The 21,902-nt window shown below is 38.1% G+C and overlaps 1 protein-coding gene and 2 long non-coding RNA genes across 7 annotated transcripts in view; 1 reads left to right on the top strand and 2 right to left on the bottom strand.

The window, feature by feature from the left end:
• Positions 1-1,696: 1,696 nt before the first annotated feature.
• On the bottom strand, positions 1,697-5,031 carry LOC126816174 (protein PFC0760c). The gene is made up of 2 exons (XM_050542430.2): positions 4,035-5,031; positions 1,697-3,362 (listed from the first exon to the last, which is right to left on the bottom strand). The coding sequence occupies exons 1-2, from the start codon at positions 4,111-4,113 to the stop codon at positions 1,825-1,827; spliced, it is 1,617 nt and encodes a 538-aa protein (XP_050398387.1). The 5' UTR covers positions 4,114-5,031; the 3' UTR covers positions 1,697-1,824.
• Positions 5,032-8,829: 3,798 nt separating this feature from the next.
• LOC126816237 (uncharacterized) overlaps positions 8,830-21,902 on the bottom strand; it is a 27,160-nt gene continuing 14,087 nt past the window's right edge. The window contains exons 1-3 of one of the 4 annotated variants that reach the window (XR_007678269.1): positions 17,408-17,538; positions 11,296-12,606; positions 8,830-10,583 (exon numbers count right to left, since the gene is read on the bottom strand). This is a non-coding gene — a long non-coding RNA (uncharacterized LOC126816237). The other 3 variants (XR_007678268.2, XR_007678271.1, XR_007678270.1) reach the window with 3 other exon arrangements.
• Positions 18,304-21,902, top strand: part of LOC126816233 (uncharacterized) — an 11,789-nt gene continuing 8,190 nt past the window's right edge. For both annotated transcript variants that reach the window (XR_007678264.2, XR_008787425.1), the window contains exons 1-3: positions 18,304-18,553; positions 20,292-20,550; positions 21,444-21,764. This is a non-coding gene — a long non-coding RNA (uncharacterized LOC126816233). The remainder of the gene's footprint in view (positions 18,554-20,291; positions 20,551-21,443; positions 21,765-21,902) is intronic.

Below are 21,902 nucleotides of genomic sequence, written 5' to 3'. Positions count from 1 at the left end.
ATTGATGTCCGGGCAAATTTATTGTGCTTCAACTGAGAAGAGGGGACATATTCTGGTAATGGTCCGTCACACTCACACACATGCAATTTGTATGTCAGTAGATAGATAGATAGATAGATAGATAGATTTGGCATAAACATATACAACATAAAAAATGACATATTCATTTATGGTACAAACCTTTTTTAGAACTAATTTGGGGTCCTTTTAATATTGGGGCCACTGTCTTCCGCCCAGTCCTGACCCCCCCCCCCCCACCTGCAATAATCTCACCAATCTAGACACTAATACAAAATAAGACAATATGAAGTAACACGATAAAATTTTATTCATTATTACAGTTGCATTATGTACGATTTAGGTAAAGAGCTGATCGTTCTTGCTACAATAGTTTTAAAAAAATGGATAATGCAAAATGAATATTGAAAGTGTCATTCAAATTACTTTATTCTCAGCCAATTTATCACTGTTTGTATTTTTGACAAGATGTGTGCATTGGTTATAATTTTCGTAAACACGGTACTGGTATATTCGAGGCGTAGCCTAGCTTCTCCATATTTAAATTAAATCATTAAAAGTCCGAAACGCTCTGATCTACTTCAAATCGGAGCCATCGATTATTGTCTTGTCATGTCAATCAATGCCTAATTAATAATTTATATAAGAAAGACGACCTGCAATAGGCAATTTAACTCTTAAATAATGCATTTTTACGTTAAAAGAACTAACTTTGGTAAGCAAAATATCAATTTCGTAAATATTGCACAATTTAAACGCATTAAGAATATTGAAATGCGATTTAACAGCTACCCATTCTCTTAGTCATGCGTTTGTCATTGTCCGGGCCCCACTGTCCTTCATAGCACACATGTTGGCGTGTGTCCGTATTCATTAGTCAAGAACAGTAGAACAGTAGGTGCAGAGCAGAACAGTAGGACGCTAAACCCCATTGCCTTTCCTTTCATTTTTACTTATTAGCTACTGTATTCAAGGGTCTACAGTTATTGTTCTAATGGCTGATATGGGAGGGTTTCGTGTGGCCTAACGCGTGCGTTTCTGATCATAAGTTCTTTCTCCGAGTCGCCTCTCCACCCTCATGGGTTTTCGAATGGACGCCACCCCCCCCTCTCGTATTCTTCTAGCTGATTGGTTCTATACCTATTGTTCTACATCTATTGTTTTACACTTTTAGTTCTAGTGGCTGATTGGTTCATCAGTAGCACTTATTGTTCTATTAGCTGATTGTTTCAGCACTTATTGTTCTATCAGCTGATTGTATCGGCACTTATTGTTCTATCAGCTGATTGTTTCAGCACTTATTGTTCTATTAGCTGATTGTTACGGCACTTATTGTTCTATTAGCTGACTGTTTCAGCACTTATTGTTCTATTAGCTGTTTGTTACGGCACTTATTGTTCTATTAGCTGATAGTTTCAGCCCTTATTGTTCTATTAGCTAATGGGTCCACGCTCATTGTTACGTACTGGTTGTTCTATTTACTGTTAGATTAGCTAATGGAAGAAGATCATATATCTTTGTATAATTGTAAAATGAAATCGCTCGCGGTTTACGTTTTGAATACTATAAAGTTAAATGGAGCTTTGTGGAAAACTCGTTTTAGTTAATGATTGATATATTGTGAAAATTTGGGTTACAAAGAAAATTTTCGGGCAAATAGCATTAGCCCCATCCCCACCCCACCCTAAAAACTGAGATTACTCCCATATGCCCACACAACTGTATATTTATCGTTCGTTTTATTCGCGATTTACGCTCTTCCCAAGACCTATACCAAATAAAGATGAATCGGTGTCGTTTTCTAGTCTATGCCACCGTTTCATAAATATTTTCATTGTCAATGAATTCAACGCCCGATTTTGTTGATTTGTTATTGTTATAGTAAATCGTTTTTAAATCTTCACTCGGCATCAGGTAGCCATCATCTGGATCATGAGGTGTGACGTAATATGCCTCTGATGTTATGATGTCATCACCACGATAGAATTTCTCGACATTTGACTCGTGACTTTCATTGTTGCTAGAACCCATGTCTATGTAGCCACCGCCGATTGGTTGAGTTTTTGAAACGCTACCAGTACCTGAGTCCAAATCGCCTCCTGCATTGTATGTCTTATTTGAGAACCGTACACCATAATCATTGCGTGACGACATTTTCTTTTCTGGAAGAGGTCTACCTGAATTGTCATTAGGCTTTTTCAAATTTTTGTTTTTTATGCGATCACCCATGGACGTTTGTGGACGAGGGAAATTTTCGATATCTCTATGTTCAGATTTGTCCGTCGGCTTTGGAGAATTTTGGGATCTATTTCTTCGACGTCGAAGGACAAAAACCGTTACTATGACAATACACACAATCCCCAATGCAAAAATAGCACCACTGACACCTACTACGCCACTGGTTGTCAAACCTTTGGCGCCATCCTGTTTTACTTTCTTGGTTGCCGAAGCTGAAGATGCTGAATTGCCGTAGTTAATATCCTTCGCCCTTTTAGACGTGTCGTCATTGTCTTCCCCATTTAATATCCCGATTTCACTTTTTTGTCCCCGATCTGTTTTTCTGAACCCAGGCTGTGAATCCACCACAACATCTAGGCCCACTATTTGCTTGAATTGCATGTTTGAAGACACCGTGTTCGATCTGCATATTAAATTAAATGTACGTTTGTTATTTCTCTTAACTTCGTCATCATCATCATCATCATCATCAACTTCATCGTCATCGCGACTATCATCATCGTCGTCATCGTCATCGTCGTGACTATCATTATCATCGACGTGGTCGTCATCATCATCGTCGTCGTCGCGACTATTATTATTATCGTCGTCCTCATCATTATCAACGTCATCATCGTTGTCATCATGAATATCATCATCCTCATCATCATCACTATCATCAACTTCGTCGTCATCGTCTCCGCGATTATCATTATCGTCGTCGTGGTCATCATCATCGTCGTCGTTGCGACTATCATTATTGTTGTCGTCACCATCTTCATCGTCGTCGTCGTCGCGGCTATCATGATCAGGTTTAATGCATAATAATTTTCTATCCATATATGTTAAAATTTGAAATATAAGTCCATTTTTAACTTTTCTAGAATTACGGCAAGAAGTGTATTCGTCATTACGTGGTAAGCCACACATTGTGTTAAGGATTTGACTTACATTAACATGTTTGGACTTATCAACACTATAGATCACATTGCACGTACATTTCACATCTATATAAGATTTCAATGTGATTAAGAGCACATCCTTTGATTTTAAGACCCCGCCATGACAGTTGTCGGCAGAAATGGCGTCCTTTTCTGAACTCGATAAAATATCTAAACATCCTGAACCTAGAAAACAATAAAACAAAATAAGAACATTACTACCGATTTATTTTAATTACCATGTTTAGCAGTGCGATATTAGGAAGCAGTATTTTGCCTGAACAGTGGCGTTTCTGGGTGGTATACTTCAACTGTTAAATCCGGCGTGGTCTCCCTTTGTCAGTGGTAACGGAGGGTCCAACAAGGAAAGTGACAGGACGATTGGGGACCAAAAACAGAGGTCCCGTATGTACACATTGCCTTGCGCGTAAATCCTAGCTCACAACCCGTCGTACGTCCTACTACGGACAGTCTACGGAGGAAATTTTAGTGAACCACTGCGTGAGACTTACGCGTCACTTGCGTGTGTTCGGCACCGTAGAAGATCGCAGACTGGCCGTAGAGACTTGGTCCTGTACATACAAAAGCCTCTCCCGGTTTCTTGCGGCAGGTCTGCTAGCTACCAAACCTTACGATCTGGATCAGGACGATTAGGGAGGAAATTAAGGACCAGGACGGTTTTGGATCAGATCAAGGATCAGGACGGTTGGAAAGGAGATTAAAGATAAAGGGAGATCATTTCCACACGGAAAAGTCATCTTTTGGGAATTCGGAATTAATTTAGACTAACTCGGCACGTGGGAATTTCCGACCTCCCCAACCGGTCTAAACATAGACACTCTCTCGTGGGGAACTTACCTTTAGTACAGGGAGACAATCCAATTATAACCAGCACCACCAACACAACACCTCTATGACTCACTTTAAACTTTCTCATTGAACAATTCAGTGAATATCCACACTTGTCTAAATTCCATATGACTCTTGAAGCTTATAAAGGCCCAGGTAAAGGTACATATACTGGCTATAAATCTCCAGTCAGAAATCCCTTGAACCTATGATATTAAACTTCTGCAACCATACTTGTTGTCAAAATCACGAATCTATCCCCGATATATAGCCAGAATTACCTTAACTGAGGTAAAGCCAAATATAATATGTTCACGACCGACAAGTCAGAAATCCTTTGAATCTATGATATTAAACACCTGCAACCGCATAAGCGTGCTTGTCTGACTCTTGTCCGTGGTGTTGGCTGCACGGTTTCCGGTCTTCTGGTCGTTTTCCTGGTTATCTTGTATTTGGTATCACAATTATTTCACCGATCCCCCTGAATCTATGAAATTAAACAGCCATAATTGTGTTTGTCTTACTATTGTCCGTGTGTGTGGGTCTTGTGTCCTTACTTCTTTGTAAAATAAAGTTTGTAATTTGAATTACAAACACCTGTAAAATCAAAATCACCTCAATTCTTAACCATTACTTCACACGGTTAAATTAAAAAACTATGGTACTATCCCTTGAAAACTAAACGATAGCTATAAAGCGGCATTTTCCAATTTTTGGTATAAAGGTTGCGTGTCTCTGTGTTCAGAATTGGAAATAGGGATTAACGTTCTCTACCGACTGGGCTAATGCCGACGACGTTCAGAATGTAACCGTTAACCCAAATAATGATTGTCCAGTCTTCGATCACTTCAAATTACATATTTCAAGCAAACGGTGCACACATTTATTTTTACGCTAATTTATGTCCAGTCCTCGGTCACATCAAATTAAAAATATCAAGCTAACGATTCACACGGATTTTATTTTCGTCCATGAAACAACTGTCGATGAAACAAATTCTTTCCGTCGATGAAACAACTGTCGATGAAACAACTGTCCAGACGAGCAATGCACTAGGATAATCTTTCCGTAAAATAACTCTCTTTATAAACAACGCACCCAGATACTTTTTCCTCTGTGAAATAACTGTCTATCCATATAAATGCGTTAATATTCAAATCGAACTATTCTTATAATTATCGAATACTGACAAAATAACTCTCTTTATAAACAACGCATGCACCCAGATACTTTTTCCTCTGTGAAATAACTGTCTATCCATATAAATGCGTTAATATTCAAATCGAACTATTCTTATAATTATCAAATACTGTCAAACACAACCATTAAAAGTTATTATTCATTTAACTCATGGTTTAAGAAAGAGCAACCTTTATTTCGTCCGTCCGTCAGCTTTAGTTGAATAGCCTATAAAAGTCATGACGGGGATGTATATTTATAACCCGATGATAGACTGTTTGTAGTCGCTTGACAAGCTGTCGACGATTTATAACGACTTTAGCAACAACTTGAAAAAAAAAATCTCATCACATTTTGATAGATATGAAAATCAAAAAATAATATTTCAAAGACATTTTAAAAAGACGTGACGTCACATCCTGTACTTGGATAGGAAACACTATTTTAGTAACCGACATATTCACGTATTTTACCGAACATAATTGATCAGAAACTACAATTATTTTTTTTTTTTAAAAATTAACTGTAAATCACTTTATATACTATGCATTTAAATTACTTTAATGTGCTTTTAGACTCATTTTGGTATATTTTAAGGTTTAAAAAAATAGAACCATACGCCCTTTAAGATGTAACACAACAAACTGTTGAATATTATGAAAGTATTTACTGTAATATAATTTAAACTTCACGGATAAAATGAACTAACTCGTTAGCTATTTATCTTGTTGATGTCAAATAAATGTCACCATCACATGTCGACTGCCCTTGTACTGAGAGTTGTAATGACATAAGGTAGGATTAATAGCGGCGAGAGAGAGAGAGAGAGAGAGAGAGAGAGACTAGTTCATTAATGTGAGCTGTCGTTCAATTGAAATGAATTGAACTGCATGATATTTAACGTCCTCTTTTCTGCACCAACCGGACTAATGAACAGATTGGCGTGCACGTAAAATATCCCCTGGCAGTTAGAATTCGATATAAGAGCCGGCCGCAGCGTCGATGTCCTAACAAAATGTCTCTCATAACATACTGTATGACGTATGCCCGTCTTCATGAACCCAGTCGGAGCAGAATAATAGGACGTTAAACCCCATTTCATTTCATGTCTTTAACCTCTTTACTATGACTCAGTACGTGATGACGTAATGGCGATATATAAAGTGACATCTATATTTATATGTAGAGTGACAGGATACTATATATATTTATAAATGAAAATTAAAATGTTGAGTAATGAAACACGATAGTATGCGGCTAGCGTTTTCAGTCCTGAACGAACATCACCAGACCTATCCACACATTTTCCATTAAAGAGGCATTATTCTAGATCTAAATCTGCATATTGCATGTCTTTCTTTAGGCCTTAAATGTTACATAAAATTTAACATTTATTGACCTGACAAGACCATATTCCACCCTCGATGCCATCGGAGGGCTCCGACTTAAGTAGATTAGAATGGGTCGGCCATAAAAGATCTGTCATTGAGTCAAGTGCTGAGGTTTTGATTCCCCTCGTGTACTTAATAGGAGGAGAGTCACCTGTCCAACCTCGTGGGTTTTCTCCGCGTCACCAGGTTTTCCCCCACTTCTAAAGACCCCTATGTGTAAGCGTATTATTACCCCTTCCCCAACATTTAGATATTATTTTGCAATTTAGAGACGTTGGCTCGCTAGCCTGGCGCTGTCGGGTTCGTTCTTGGTGTTTGTAGAGAAATTTTCTCGGACACTCGGGCATTTGGGGCGAACATCGACTGATGTCTAGTCGTTTGGGCGGGGCAAAAGCCGATCTCCCCAAACGGTCAGAATCCATCCTCAACCGATCCTCGTCCGCCGTTCCGTAGATCTCCTCAGCCGGTTTGAACTCCTCCCCAGTCGGCCTGTAGATCTCACCGATCGGCCTGAACTACTCCTCAGTCGGCCTGTATATCACCCCCCCCCCCCTCCAAAAACCGATCTTAACTCCTCCTCCTCAGCCTGTCAGATCTCGACAACCGGACTGTACTGCTCCCAAGCGACCAAAACTCGACCCTTCTCCCCAAACCGAACTGGACTCCACCTCAACCCGTTTGAACTCCTTCTTGGCCAGCATGAATTCATCCCAAACCACAACGGAACCGTGCTCAACAACGGGCCTGGGCCCCTTTTAGCTGCCCAAGCCCCTCCCCTATTGTATCACCCCAACCCGACCTGAACTCCTTCCGAACGGGTCTGTTCTCCCCAACCGACCTGAACTTCTTCTTAACAGGCCGGGGATCACGTGGCTAAGTGGGTAAGACGCTGGTTCTATCCCTGCATTGGCCGAGAAAGTTCATCCAGATTTTCCGGCGTGATGCAGGACGGAGGGCCTGACAAGGACAGCTGTCTAGTCGTTCGGATGGGACGAAAAACCGAGGCCCCGTGTACATATTGGCGTGCACGTAAAAGATCCCTTGGCAGTTGGAATTCAATATAAGAGTAGGCGATAGTGCCGCTGCCGGGCAAAATTTCCCTCATAGCACACTGTATGGCGTATGCCCGTCTTCATTAGCCAAGTTTAGGAGCAGAACAGTAGGACGTTAAACTCCATTTCATTTCTTAACAGGCCTGACAAAAGATAACACTACCAGCAAATGTTGACCGTCACTATTACGCCACAACATGCTAGAAAACATCAATCTTGTAAGACATTGTGTGATTTAAAAATACGACAGATATAAATTTGATAACAAGTAAAACAATCCCAGATGATTGTTTGGTTCTAGACAATGACGTCATTTAAAATACATCTATATATAAACGGTCTACAAGCAAACACCCGAGGGTGTTTGGGATGGCCTATAGTGTTCTAGAGTGTCGCGTTTTTAACTCTAGCTGGTAGGTCACCTCTGGTCTGCCGTCGTGGTTGCGATCCGTGGTGTGAACGTATGTGGCTTTGAGACAGAACAGAGGCGCCTTCTCAACCTCTTGAGTTTATTCCAGGTACTCCGGTTTTTACCCACAAGAAAGACCCTGTGCGTGCGCTAAGATATTAAAAATAAGAATTGTCCGTGATATATCACAAGTTCTAATGTGATTTCGATTCCCAGCATGAACGTGAAAGGGAATAAGGTCCCTTGCCCAACGTTGGGGGGGGGGGGGGGTCACGTGGCTAAGTGGGTAAGACGCTGGCTCGCTAGCCTGGAGGTCGGGTGTTCGATCCCTGTATTGGCCGAGAAAGTTCATCCAGATTTTCCGGCGTGGTTTCCCTTTGTCAGTGATGCAGCCCGGAGGGCTTGACAATGACAGCTGTCTAGTCGTTCGGATGGGACGGAAAACATATTGGTGTGCACGTAAAAGATCCTTTGACAGTTGGAATTCGATATAAGCGTAGGCCGTAGCGCCGCTGCCCGGGCAAAATTTCCCTCATAGCACACTGTATGGCGTATGCCCGTCTTCATTAGCCCAGTTTAGTAGGAGAGCAGTAGGACGTTAAACCCCATTTCATTTCATTTCATTTCATTTCCAAAGTTGGGGGGGGGGGTTTCTTCATGTGTGGGAGATAATTTGCCGTTGTTTTCATAATTAAATGTTAAATAACCAATTTGAGTATATGTTAGCATCGATTAAGCCGTGGTAATTAGATATTGTTATAAAAAAACAAATAAAAATCACAGAATTTTTATTACAAACAAGAGATGCCAGTCTAGATGAACAAATGTCTAGGGCGTGACTTAAACTATGACACCCACGTTCCGGATATTGTAATGGTGGTTCTTTAGCCATCTAAGTGAGATCTCAGGACTAAAGGCGCGTGCTGGGCATTGTAATGTCTCGAGACTACAGCACGAGCTGCACATCGTAATTACTACAGCTCGTAATGGATACTGTAATGTCATAGAGACTACAACACGTACTGGATGTTAAACTACAGTACGTGCTGGCTATTGTGATGTCAACTACAACGCGTGCTGTTTATTTTAATGTCTATTGTATTCCGGTGTGTTTTCCCCTTGTCAGTGATGCAGCACGGTGGGAAGATATATCTATTCTTTTGGATAGGAAGAAAAACCGCGTTTCCGTGTACACATTGGCGTTCGGGTAAAAGAACCCTTGACAGAATGAATTTGAAAGGGCTGCTTTCCGAGCAAAATGTACCTCATACTACACATGGTGCAGGAAAATAGGGCGTAAAACCCCATTTAATTTCATTTTCTCTATCTTTATGTAAATGTTCACTTTGTGGTTTGGCTAAGCCATTTTGTTAAAGGGAGAGCACCCCTTTTTTTTTACTAAATGAAAGACAACGTAAAATCGAATGAACGCAATCTTATAAGTTGGTCGAACCATTATCTTAATAAATAAAAATTGTTGAACGCTGCTACGCCACACTTTCGTTAACAGTTTGTTGAACGATCCTCTGCCATACTTTCGTAAACCGTTGTTGAACGATGCTACTCCACACTTTCGTAAACCGTTATTGAACGATGCTACGCCACACTTTCGTAAACATGTTCGTCTTCATTTTCAAAATCCATACAAAGTTCAATGGGTTCGCTGTAGTAATTTTGACTACGCACGCTGTCTCCACGCTCAGCTACCACACTATTCTTATCCTCTGACTGAGTCTCGCTATCCTTGAGTCTTGAGGCTCGTTTTAATTTTAATTCGGCTGAAAGTCTCTGAGCTTCTTCTAAATTTGGCGGAACTATATTGTAAGTCGTGTAATAATTGTTCGTATCGTCGCCATTTTCAACTGGGTTGAGAAAATTTTTCTCGGTATGATCTTTTTGCGCAGAATTAAAGGAAAAATGCAAACGTCGCGGATGATGACGATCATTCCTTATTTCGCGTTCTGTGTTGTAATATGTGACGTCATCATTCCTTATTTCATGATCTGTGTTGTAATATGTGACATCATCATGCGCCTGCACCTTTATTTCCGGTGATTTAAACGAGAACGTTTGAGACACTTGTGGATTTTTTCGGACGGTCTGGCTTGTCGGATTATTATTTTGTTCTTTTACAGTATCCACAGGACCATGAATAACTTTAACTACTTGAATTAAGTCATCTCTGCCAGAGTTGTAAGCCAAGGTCAATGGTCGGTTCTGATAAGATTCCTTACGTCTGCGTTTTACTAGATATAACACTACCATGGCAACAAGCAAACCACAAAATACAATTATACCGATAATGACTGCCAGAGGAAATTTATCGTTTATAAATTTGGATTCGTTCTTCCCCGTCGACATCCCGGAAAGTGTTGACAACGTAAGACTCGGAGAACTGTCGCTAGAATTAGCTGGAGGAAATGACGTCACATTCAATGGCGCAGAACTGAAATTGGTATTATTCGCCATTACTGGGGCCACTTTTGTAGTTGTCTAGTTTTCTTAGTGTTCTTTCTTTTCTGTATTCCTGCATAAATAAAACATTCATTACAATCTATATGGCTAGTTATATGGTTCTATACCATACGACACGTGCTTGATGAATTCCAGGGGTGGACTGACAAGAAATCTATGATTATTAATGATTTCAATTTGTTAAATTAAAATTCTCATATTAGCCTCACATTTATATTATCCATGTACAGCACAAATTTTCACTATCAATATTAACATCTATCAGATTTTTGTCATTAGAAATTTGTGAGTCCCTGTGGTAGTGGTGGCGGGGGTGTTGGCAGCCGAAAGTTTAACGCGTGCGCGTGAAATCAAAAGGTCTGAAATTGAGTCAAGTGCTGGTGGCGTGGTTTCGACTCCCCGCCTGTACGTGGCAAGGAGTAGGATCGCCTGTTTAACCTGTTCAACATTGACAAGGGGAAACACGAGGAACGGTCGAACCCCTGACCATAATCAACTCTCGGTGCCAACAGGTGACTCCGATATTAAGCAGACTTGAATACGTTTTGCATTTGATGGGGTTACCGTAAAAATAGAGACTGTTTATTATAGTAGCAACGGTAGCAATGACAACCAGTCGAGATTAGACAGTTTTTAAACCGTCAATAACTGGGTTCTGGGTGAAGTAATTTTCAACATATTTCCTTCTCATTATCTATTTTGTACTATTATAGCGAGAACTGTCAGCTCTTTATCCAATCTTACCTAATCCCCATTTAACTTACCTTGTGAGTTGTGTAATAATCCGACAAATATGATGACAAGACCAAACACACTCATCTTATTATATCCGGTTTCGCTCGAATATTTTATCTTTTCGTCGTGCACTTCTTCAAATGGTTGACGAAATGGGTCAGTATTCAAACAACAAAACTCAAGGATAACTCGGGTCGTGTATGTTAAAATGACTTTTAAATCCATACACCGCACTTACACATTTGATAACGTATATATTACTGTCATTCACGGTTACATTTACCACTACACTTATTTCAACTATATATAGATTTTTAAATCCTGTCCAGCCTTAGGGTTGTATACAGCATAATTTATAGACGTAATAAAGATTTGATAAAGATATCCACACAATACAGGACTTCATTTCATTCGTTGCGCTGTTTTCGGTTTCAGAAAATGTCCTGCTGTTCAGTACATTACGTAGCAATCCAGTACAGTGCGTAATATTTCCCATTACAATTCAAAGCGTTACAGTCAAATAAAGTGCGTTAGAATCCACATCGTTAAAATCAAATAAAGTGCTTTAAATTTAATAAATTATTTCTCGCTCGATTACAGTCCACTACAACGTGTTTTATATATATTCAACAATATTCCTCTCTATTACAGTGCGTAATATTTCCCGTTACAGTTCATTAGAGTGCGTAATATGCTCCTTACGTTTCTATATAATGCGTAATATTTCCCGTTACAGTTCAATATAATGCGTAATATTTCCCGTTACATTTCATTAGAGTATGGATTATTCCACAAAGTTACATTCAACTACAGTTCATTATAACGCGTAATATTTCCAGGTACAGTCATAATCCACAATGTTACAGTTTTCTTATTTCACGGTCCACAAGCGTTGGTTATACAGACCTCATGAGTTATGTTTTACATCACAACAAACTGTGAGTTGTATATCGCAATACAACACGCCATGCGTTAGATTTCACTCTATAAAACTTTAATGCGTTATGTTTCACATTATACAACTACAATGCGTTATGTTTAACATCATACTATGCGTTATATTTCATATCACATCACATCACACTATGCGTTATATTTCACATCACATCGTACTAGGCGTTATATTTCACATTACAATAAACTGTGTGTTCGAGTATGTTACGAATCACCATTAGTTTGTTACGGATCAGTGTTTCTACTTCAATTTGTTGTAACTAACTGGTACACCACTCTTCCACTGCGAATGTTATATAAATTTTAATGCATTATTTTATGTTCTTTTTACAACCCGTTTTTCTGTTATCACAAACATGTTTCAGTTTAATAAAATTCGTCTTCACCTATGAATAGAAAAAAAAACAAATCCGGTTTGAAAAACCCACACTTTAAAGATACCGTATGTACGATTTAGATAAAGAGCTGACCGTCCTTGCTATATTTCAAAAATAGATAATGAAAAGTGAATATACTGAAAAATTTTAATCTAATTACTTTCTTCTGAGCGAAATTATGGGCGTTTTAAAGTTATAATTTCATATTTTCAAAGAAAGTCAAAACATAATTATTTCTATGTCTTTTGTTCAATAGGTTAACTCACTATTATACGATCATAGGTATCATTCTCACACTTAAAAAAACTCATTTACACCGGAAATAATAACACAATTACCTCCCAATTACCTGCCTTGTTTTCTATTCTCCACCATGGAGTAGCTATCTTCAAACGTTTGAATTTGAAGTTGAAAATGATATTATGCCAATTTCTCAACTGGCAATAGTGAATTATAGGATTAATAGGATTATTCTTTAACAAGGTAGGGCTGTTTATAGATACCATCTATTTTAGGGCTTTATTTTGATACATTTTAAAAATATAACTTAAAAATGTGAAATTGTAACTTTAAGGTTGACAAGATATAGGTTAGATTGTGCATTATCGTAGTAACGGTACTTGACATTCGAAACTAAGTCTCGATTATCCATTTTTTCGGAAGAATTATAAATCTTGCGGGTATTCTAATCCATTGTAATTTCTGCCATCCGATGGTCTAGATAGTTGATTATAGGTTTAAAATGTATATACATGTCTAAATAATAGCTCATATAACACTTAAAGTCAAAATAAAGATCTGCAATAGGAAGGTATAGCTCTTACATAACGCGTCTTTAAACGAGCTTATGATAATTTTCTCGTGCAACATGCTATCTCCTTTATAGGAGCTAACCCTTTGATGACTTTCTCGTGCAACATGCTGTCTCCTTTATAAGAGCTAACCCTTTGATGACTTCCCCATGCATCATGCTATCTCCTTTAAAGTAGCTAATGCTTACGATAACTTTCTCGTGCAACATACTATCTTCTTTACAGGAGCTAACCCTTGTGATAAATTTCTCGAACACTATGCTGTCTCTTTTAAAGTAGCTAACCCTTATGATAATTTTCTCGTGCACTGGGCTGAGTCCTTAATAGGGGCTAACCCGTTTGATAACTTTCCCACGCACCATGCTACACCCTTTAAATGATTTAACCCTTTTGATAACGTTCTCACGCTCCATGTTACATATAGGAGATAGCCCTTTTGAAAATAAGGCGCTAGGTTATGTTACCTGGTGTGTTGTTTTGATTAGTGATGAGAGGAATGCTTGCCATACGAGAATTGTTTTGTTTCGATATATTAAAGTACTCTTCTTGAAATTCTAATAGTCAAGGGTACTTTTACGTGTACACGGAGTGTATGTTTTTTTTTTATCCCACCCAAACGACTAGACGCTGTCAAAATAAAGAACCGTCTCCAGAACGCCTCGATTAGTGAGCCATCGCCATCCTCACTGGACAACCGCGGATTCCCAGATTAAACGGAAGCTGTTTTGTTTACTACTTTTAATTTTGTATTTCAGTTAAACTGGCAACCGCACAAGAGAATATTGGATGGGATGTTCACGTAAAAGAGCCCTTGGCAGTTACAATTCGAAATAAGAGTAGGTCGTCCCCAAATTTTCCTCACAATACACTGCGTGGTGTATGTCCATCTTCAATTTCCATGTTGGTGCAGTAAAATAGGACTTTAAACCCCATTCCATTTGAGAGAGAGAGAGAGAGAGAGGGAGAGAGAGAGATAGTTTAACGTCCACTCGACACAAACTAGAGATGGGGTTTAACGTCCACTCGACACAAACTAGGTCATTTCGAGACTAACACATGGTTCAATTTTATTTCAACAATTCGCTTGCGCGTAGGGGTCTTTAGCAGTGGGAGGAAACCGGAGGACCCGACGAAAAAACACGAGGTTGGACAGGCGACCCTACTCCTTATCACGCACAGTTGACTCAATGACAGACCTTATGATAAAGCGCCCACGTGCTAACCATTCGGTCATCCAGTCCCCCCAACATGGTAGGACTTCGGTGTTTCGTCTCATCCGAATGACTAGACACTAAACTTGCTAGATCCTTCGTTCTTTAATTGAAATAACGCGTCGTGTAAACTCATCATAAAACTTTAGTTACTTTAAGATTAGATAAGATCAAGGTATGTGCAGTACGTCATAGAAATGTGTGTTGGTGGTTTTACTTTAATATTAGACATCAAGGTAGGCCTATGTGTAATGCGTCATAGAATAGTGGGTTGAGGTGTTACCAGGAAATTATTAATTTAATGGGTCACGCAAACTTTCAAAGATGTGTTAGTGAAAACGGGAAAACGTGCACGCCACCGTGTACAAAGGGGTAAGGGGAGGCGGGGTACGTGGCATGTTTTTATTTATTCAAAAAAGGGTAGAAGTGGCTTTAAGGCCCCAACAAACTACCAGAATAGAGGTTAAATATAGAATTTACAGCCCCAACACGTCAAAATAAAGGTTAAATATAGAATTTACAACACCAACACGTCAAAATAAAGGTTAAATATAGAGTTTGAAACACCAACATATCAGAATAAAGGTTAAATATAGAGTTTACAGTCCCAACATGACAGAATAAAGGTTCAATATAGAGTTTAAAGATCCAACATACCAGAATAAATGTCATATACAGAGCTTAACGCCCCATCATGCCAGAATAAAGGTTAAATACAGAGTTAACAACCATAATAAAGGTTATATTTAGAGTTAGTTCGCAACAAGATATATCTAGTCTGTCTGTAAGAGATATATTTGAACATATTGATCTGCCTTTAAGGGATTTATTTGAACTATCTAGCCTGTTTTAAGTTTTTTTTTCTGGCTTCAAATTTGGGGTTTACGTGACAAGCCTATAATCAACTTTCTAGACTATCGGATGGCCGAGAATTAGATGGATTTGAACATCCGCGAGATTTAATGATGTAATGATAAAATGGATAATCGAGACATAGCCTCGTTTGTCCTTTACCATTGCTATGATACATCTTCCAAAAGACATAACTTCGCCCAGAATAATGTACTTTGAATATGAAATGTTCAATATACATATATTCATTTTTAATTATTTAATTTTCTTAGAGCATTAATAACCTTGTAACGGTAAATCTCTTTGATCTTTGGGGTATATTCTATGCCCGGAATAACTTGCGGTCGGGGCGGCTTTGGATATATACAGGGAAATTAGGGGTTATTCTTCTGAAAGTTTTTCTTTAAACCTGTAACAGGTTATTCTTCCAGGGTAGGTTTTTTTTCCATAAGAAAACATGATATAAGGTTTTTTCTTACGGGAATTCTGGGATATTCTCATCTTGCGTACATGTAAACATAGACGGTTTATAAGCAAGATAAAGTCCTCGACTTCGGTTATGCTGGGGAAGAAAGACTTCAGAACAAAACCCTCGACAGAAAAACCTCGGCCTGCCGGCCTCGGTTTTTCTCTTTCTCGGGTTATTTTCTTCAGTCTTTCTTTCCCCAGCATAACCTCAGTCTCGTGCTTTATCCTACACAGAGCTGTCAGTTGCTTATCTAAATAGGAGTCACGGTGGTCAAGTGAGTAAGACGCTGGCTCGCTAGTCTGATGGTCGCGGGTTCGCTTAAGGTGTTGGCCGAGGAAGTACATCCCGATTTTCCTGCGTGGTTTCCCCTTGACAGTGGCGCAGGAAGGGGGGTCTGACAAGGACAGCTGTCTACTCGTTCGGATGGGGCTAAAAAACAAGGTCCCGTGAACACATTGTTGTGCACGTAAAAGACCCCTTGGCAGTTGGAATTCGATATAAGGGCAGGCTGTAGCGCCGCTCCTTGGCGTATGTCCGTCTTCATTAGCCCAGTCGGAGCAGAACAGTAGAACGTTAAACCCCATTTCATTTCAACTCTTTATCTAAATCTTACATAATGTACCTTTAAAAGCTTGCACCTTTAAGAGATATAATTATTTGAACCTGGTGGCCTGTTGTAACGTTCAACTCATCTGCTGGTGATAAATCACAGTTAAATCATGTATGTACACAGAAACCACGGCATGTTTCACAAAATGGTCGACATAAAGTTTATTACTAAAACACGTCAACATAAATTAGTCCCGGGCTGGCTCTGTGAGTAAGGCGTCGGCTTATTCACGCTTATTAGCTGAATGATAAGGCCAATCCCAATCCTAACCCTAGACCTAGCCCCAATGCTTACCCTAATCCTAATCTTAAATCTCACCAACAATCACATGCCCTAAACTTTTTTACATCACAGTGACCATGAAAAAAAATGAACTGGCCTTAACAAATAGATTTAGCCCTTATTCACTGGGAAGTCGCGAGTTGAATTCCAGCGTTCGCCGATCAAGTTCCCCAGTCCCGTCAGTGGTTCAGGGCGGAGGGTGTTGCAAATAAATGTGACTATTGACATCAATAATTCTAGACCATTCTGTACACAGAAAACTATCTACTCTACTTTGAGAATAGTTACTTGCGCAAAAATTAGAATATTTTTTTAAATGCGGTTCTACTACATTTCACATCTGACCTATATACAAAAAGTTTAATTAAACCATTTCATTTTAATTAAATGGAACCAGAATAAATATTCTTAAAATTCTCGAAATTCTCGAAATATACTTACAGTTTTTGACTAAAATCGTCGTATTAAGAATTAAAATGTCAGACAACTAGCTTAGTGTCTGTAGTGAGACAAGACTAAGTTTAGTATGATTCTAGACCTATTAAATACTATTAAACTTAATTTGTGAACTTACTATATTATTATCGTGTGCTAAATCCACTATACTAGGTCTAGCTGTTAAATCACACAGTACACACAGTTTGATAACTTAACCTACACTCTATAACATTAGATCTGTATCGATAATAATACACCACAGTGAATTTGTCTGTTAAACTGAGTGTGAAAACATCAATAGAAATGAAAAGTGAGAAAAAAAAAACATCACGCGTGAACAATAAAATTTTATCTACTGACTCGTTTATAGTTACAAATTTAAACACCTCTCCCCAAAAGCTTATTAGCATAATAATTTGAATGACTCATCGTATTACAAATTTAAACACCTCTCCCCAAAAGCTTATTAGCATAATAATTTGAATGACTCATCGTATTCGTGTTTTATCAATAATCTATTTTAATTGTCAATGAGACGGACATGATTCATTCATAAATGATATTTGAAACGTATGTCTGTCATAGCTAGGGGAGTCACAGTGGCTAAGTGGGTAAGACGCTGGCTCGCTGTCCTGGGGTCAGGTGTTTGATACCTGCATTGGCCGAGAAAGTTCATCGGGATTTTCCTATGGAGGGGGATCCTCGCCAAAACTCTCAATTTGTGAAAATACATTTGTCGATTTGTCAAAGTACATTTGTTAATTTGTCAAAATACAAAATACATTTGTCGATTTGTCAAAGTACATTTGTTAATTTGTCAAAATGCAAAATACATTTGTCGATTTGTGAAAATGCATTTGTTGATTTGTCATACAACAAAAATACATTTTTTCATGTGTGAAAATACCTGTCTAACCTACAAAGCACAAATTTTGAAATAACACAGCTTAACTTTACAGTTTCAAGATATGTAATTTTAACATTTGTATTTTCAAGATATGTAATTTCTACATTTGTAGTTTCAACATTTGCAGTTTCAACAGTTGTATTAACGACACTTGCATTATCAAGCCTTGCATTAACAAGCCATGCGTTAGCGAACTATGACCATATTTGGGTTGATGACGTTGATCATTAATCCGGAAAACGCCGAGTTTGGTCCTACAATGATGTCTCCCGTCTCAATAAAAATATCTCTTCTTGGGTGGAGTTTTTCAAGGGGAACTACTCCCATTATTTCCGTTCTTCAAACAGCAAATGAAACTAGTTTATAGGCAAATTCGTAAGTAATTCTCTCTGTGAATCAGATTGGTTTATAGGCTAGAGTAATATTTTTTAATTAGTAAATTTAGACAGTTTTAATTTGTAAAATCATATATCAACAGACATATCAATAATACAGGTGAAATTAGTTTTTGTTGTCAAAATTTATATTTGAAGATATTTGCACGAATTCGCGGAATTGGGGTGACACTGTGACTTTGAAACAGACACATAAATAGTAGTAGTTTTAGGCTATAATATTAATAATACCGTAGATCCACACATCTACTTTGACTAATATTTGAATTAAAATATTTTCTTAGATTTTGTTTTTATATGCATTGTGGTCTAGTCTATACTGGCGAGAGTTTTTATCCAGATTTAATGAAACTTTGTATGTAGCCTGTAGGGTATCTTTGTCTTCGTAAAATGAAGTTGGGTTTGATAGGCCTAACATTTGCAAGAGTTACTGCTCGTCTGCTCTTTCTTGTGTGCTCTGTATAGAGACTCCAATCAGTGCATAAAAATGAGATGTTAAAAACTCCATTTCATTCATTTATTATCTAAACTAGATGCCATATTTTTTTTTTATCCAAACATATTAATCAAACTTAGGCCAAAAAAATACCTGTGTTTCCTTTTTCCTCTCCAAAAAAAAATAGAGTCGGTAGGTAGGGTACTAGGGATTAAGTTGTTTTTTTTTCTGTTTCCCCTGCCCGTTCTTTTTTTTCGCAAATAGTAAGGAAAAATATTCCTGAAATACTCAAGCAAACTGATTTTTATACACCCACATACAAATTACGTGCAGAGTTAAGCCTCTTTTTGGGCAAAGTTCGTCAATTTAGACTTTGTGAGTCGGTAGCTAGGGATTAAGTTGGGGTTTTTTTCCGGTTCCCCTGCGGCCTCTTTTTTTTCGCAAATAGTAAAGAAAAATATTGCTGAAATACTCAACCAAACTGGTTTTTATGCGCCCACATAAAAATTACTTGCAGAGTTATGCCCCTTTTTCGACAAAATTCGTCAATTTAGACTTTGTGAACGCGATAGTCTACAATGTTCATCCGATAGAAATGAAACTTGGCATATCCAAAGATCTCGGATGAGTTCGAATTTGGTGCAATTCGAAAATTACGTTCAGAGTTATGCCCATTTTTTCGACAAACTTCGCCAATTTAGACTGTGAACGCGATAAGAGTCTACAATTTTCATTTGATGGAAACGAAACTTGGCATGTGTCATGGTCCGATCTTAATGAAACTTGTTATGTGTCTTTATCGCTATACAGTGCAGATCAAGTGCGAATTGGTTGCGATGCGATAAAAATCATTGAAGTTACTACCTTACTTGAGCAAAGCTGCTGGTGGGCGTATATCGCATGGCGACCGCTTGTTTTCCTTAAAACTATTTTTTCCCTGACAGGCCTATTTTATTCCTGGATGAACATCCACGAATTCCGGAAGAATATATACCCCTTTCTAGACAACACTGTTTATTCGAACTTAACGATTCTTAGTACCGTACGTATCTTTGTTTCCATGCAATGAAGGTCATGTTTGAATTTGGTTGTGATTCGATAAAAATCGTTAAGAGTTACTGCCTTTAGTTTGCCTGTGCACTTAAGGTGTAAGTCCAGTTATATTTCAAAAATACTTACAGGGTTATTCTGTTTTTGATAATGTCTAATTTTGAGAAAATGTTCTTGTTTTGGGTGTCTGTTGTGTTGTTGTCCAACTAAAATTCTTTTTTATATTTTTCAGAATAAAAATGTCAGATAATGATCTGAAGAAAACTGCTGAGCTTCTTAGGCAGGCAGCCAGAGAACTGGAAGAAAAATCTCGAACTACACAGACTCCTACTACTATATTACCTGGACCGTCAACACCAAATGTCAGCGAAATGCGCCGTTTGTTTTGTCCCTATTCTAGTATTTCGAGGACAAGTAATAAAAGAGTTGCTGGTACTGGTAGACAGAACACATGGACTCATCGTTTTTTTTGTGTGTCAAGTTGCACACAGGTAAAGTATTTATATGATAAATGAACATATTGGAATAAGCTGAATTTTAATAGGGCTCATCATCGCCCAGTCCACAAGGAATTTTTCATACAGCAAGGGCAAGAACTCTGAAAATAAACATTGGATGAATTCTGTATGTGTTCACAATACATTGTGGACTACAGACAAATGAAAGATAGACAGAGACGACATGTTCTTTGGTGGTTGTATTAAAACTATGCAGACACGATTGAATAATAATAATAATAACTTTATTCAGATACTACAAGGCCATAGGCCCATTGTACATCGAATATATAGTATGTTATGAGAACATCGACAAACTAACAATAAACAAAACAGTATACACATTATATACATACAGATGTGACATTCAATTGATAGTGGTACATAGTTTAGGTAGATGTGGTAGTAGGTGATAGCTTGTAGCCATATAGTAATACATATGTCACAGTTGATTTTGACCAAACATTTTACCACAAACATCACATTTAATACAGGGTAATAGTGGGTTGTGATCATTGTAGTTAAGTTGCAATGGCAGGAGCATTAACTGTCAAAAATGACATTAGGAAATCACTAAGTTACTACCTTTTGACATTATTACAACCTGAAGTTAGAAAGGTTCGACATAGATGCTACAACGCAGAATTATGCGGTCAAATCAAATTATTTCAATGTGAAGTTTGGATATTGGATTGTATAAGAGCAAGTTACTACCTTTTACCTTAGGTAGTACGACCAGGAAACTAAATCATGAGATTTGAACATTTGAATAATATTTATTATAGTAAGCTTATATTTCAGATGATTTATATTATTTAAGATTTTCAACAAATTTCTAGCTATTATTTGAATTTATGTACCAGTATGTATTTTTAATATATTTTTAGAACACTGTCCCTGATCGGTTCGCAAGAAAAGTCACACAGGATGCTGGACTGGGAGAAAAAAGAATAACTCTTTTTAAGAATGATGATGCAAAGTATTTTTCAAATGAAATATATTCACATTATCCAAAATTGATAGATGGAGGAGGGTATGATCTAAATCGTGCCATAGGAAGAACCATAATGGAGTTTATTGACCCCCCTCCATCAGGGTACACAAGTGCTTTTCTGGCACAGTCATACATTGGACAAGCCATCATATATATCAAACCCTTACAGAGAGATCTGGATATTACTATTAGTGGGACTCCAAAAGGCATGCAGGTATGTACAGTCGAGTTTTTTATACGCCCACGCCATCGCCCCTGTCCATCTGCCCACAATTTGTTGTAAACCAAATAGAGACCAGAGTTAACAAAACTTACTGTAGTTGTTTATACATCCAGCATATGGAAGAAGCCT

This window comes from Patella vulgata, chromosome 3, assembly GCF_932274485.2.
Source record: "Patella vulgata chromosome 3, xgPatVulg1.2, whole genome shotgun sequence".
Taxonomy (NCBI): domain Eukaryota; kingdom Metazoa; phylum Mollusca; class Gastropoda; family Patellidae; genus Patella; species Patella vulgata.
Note: the sequence above shows the minus strand (reverse complement) of the source record. Positions and strands in the feature narration are given on the sequence as shown.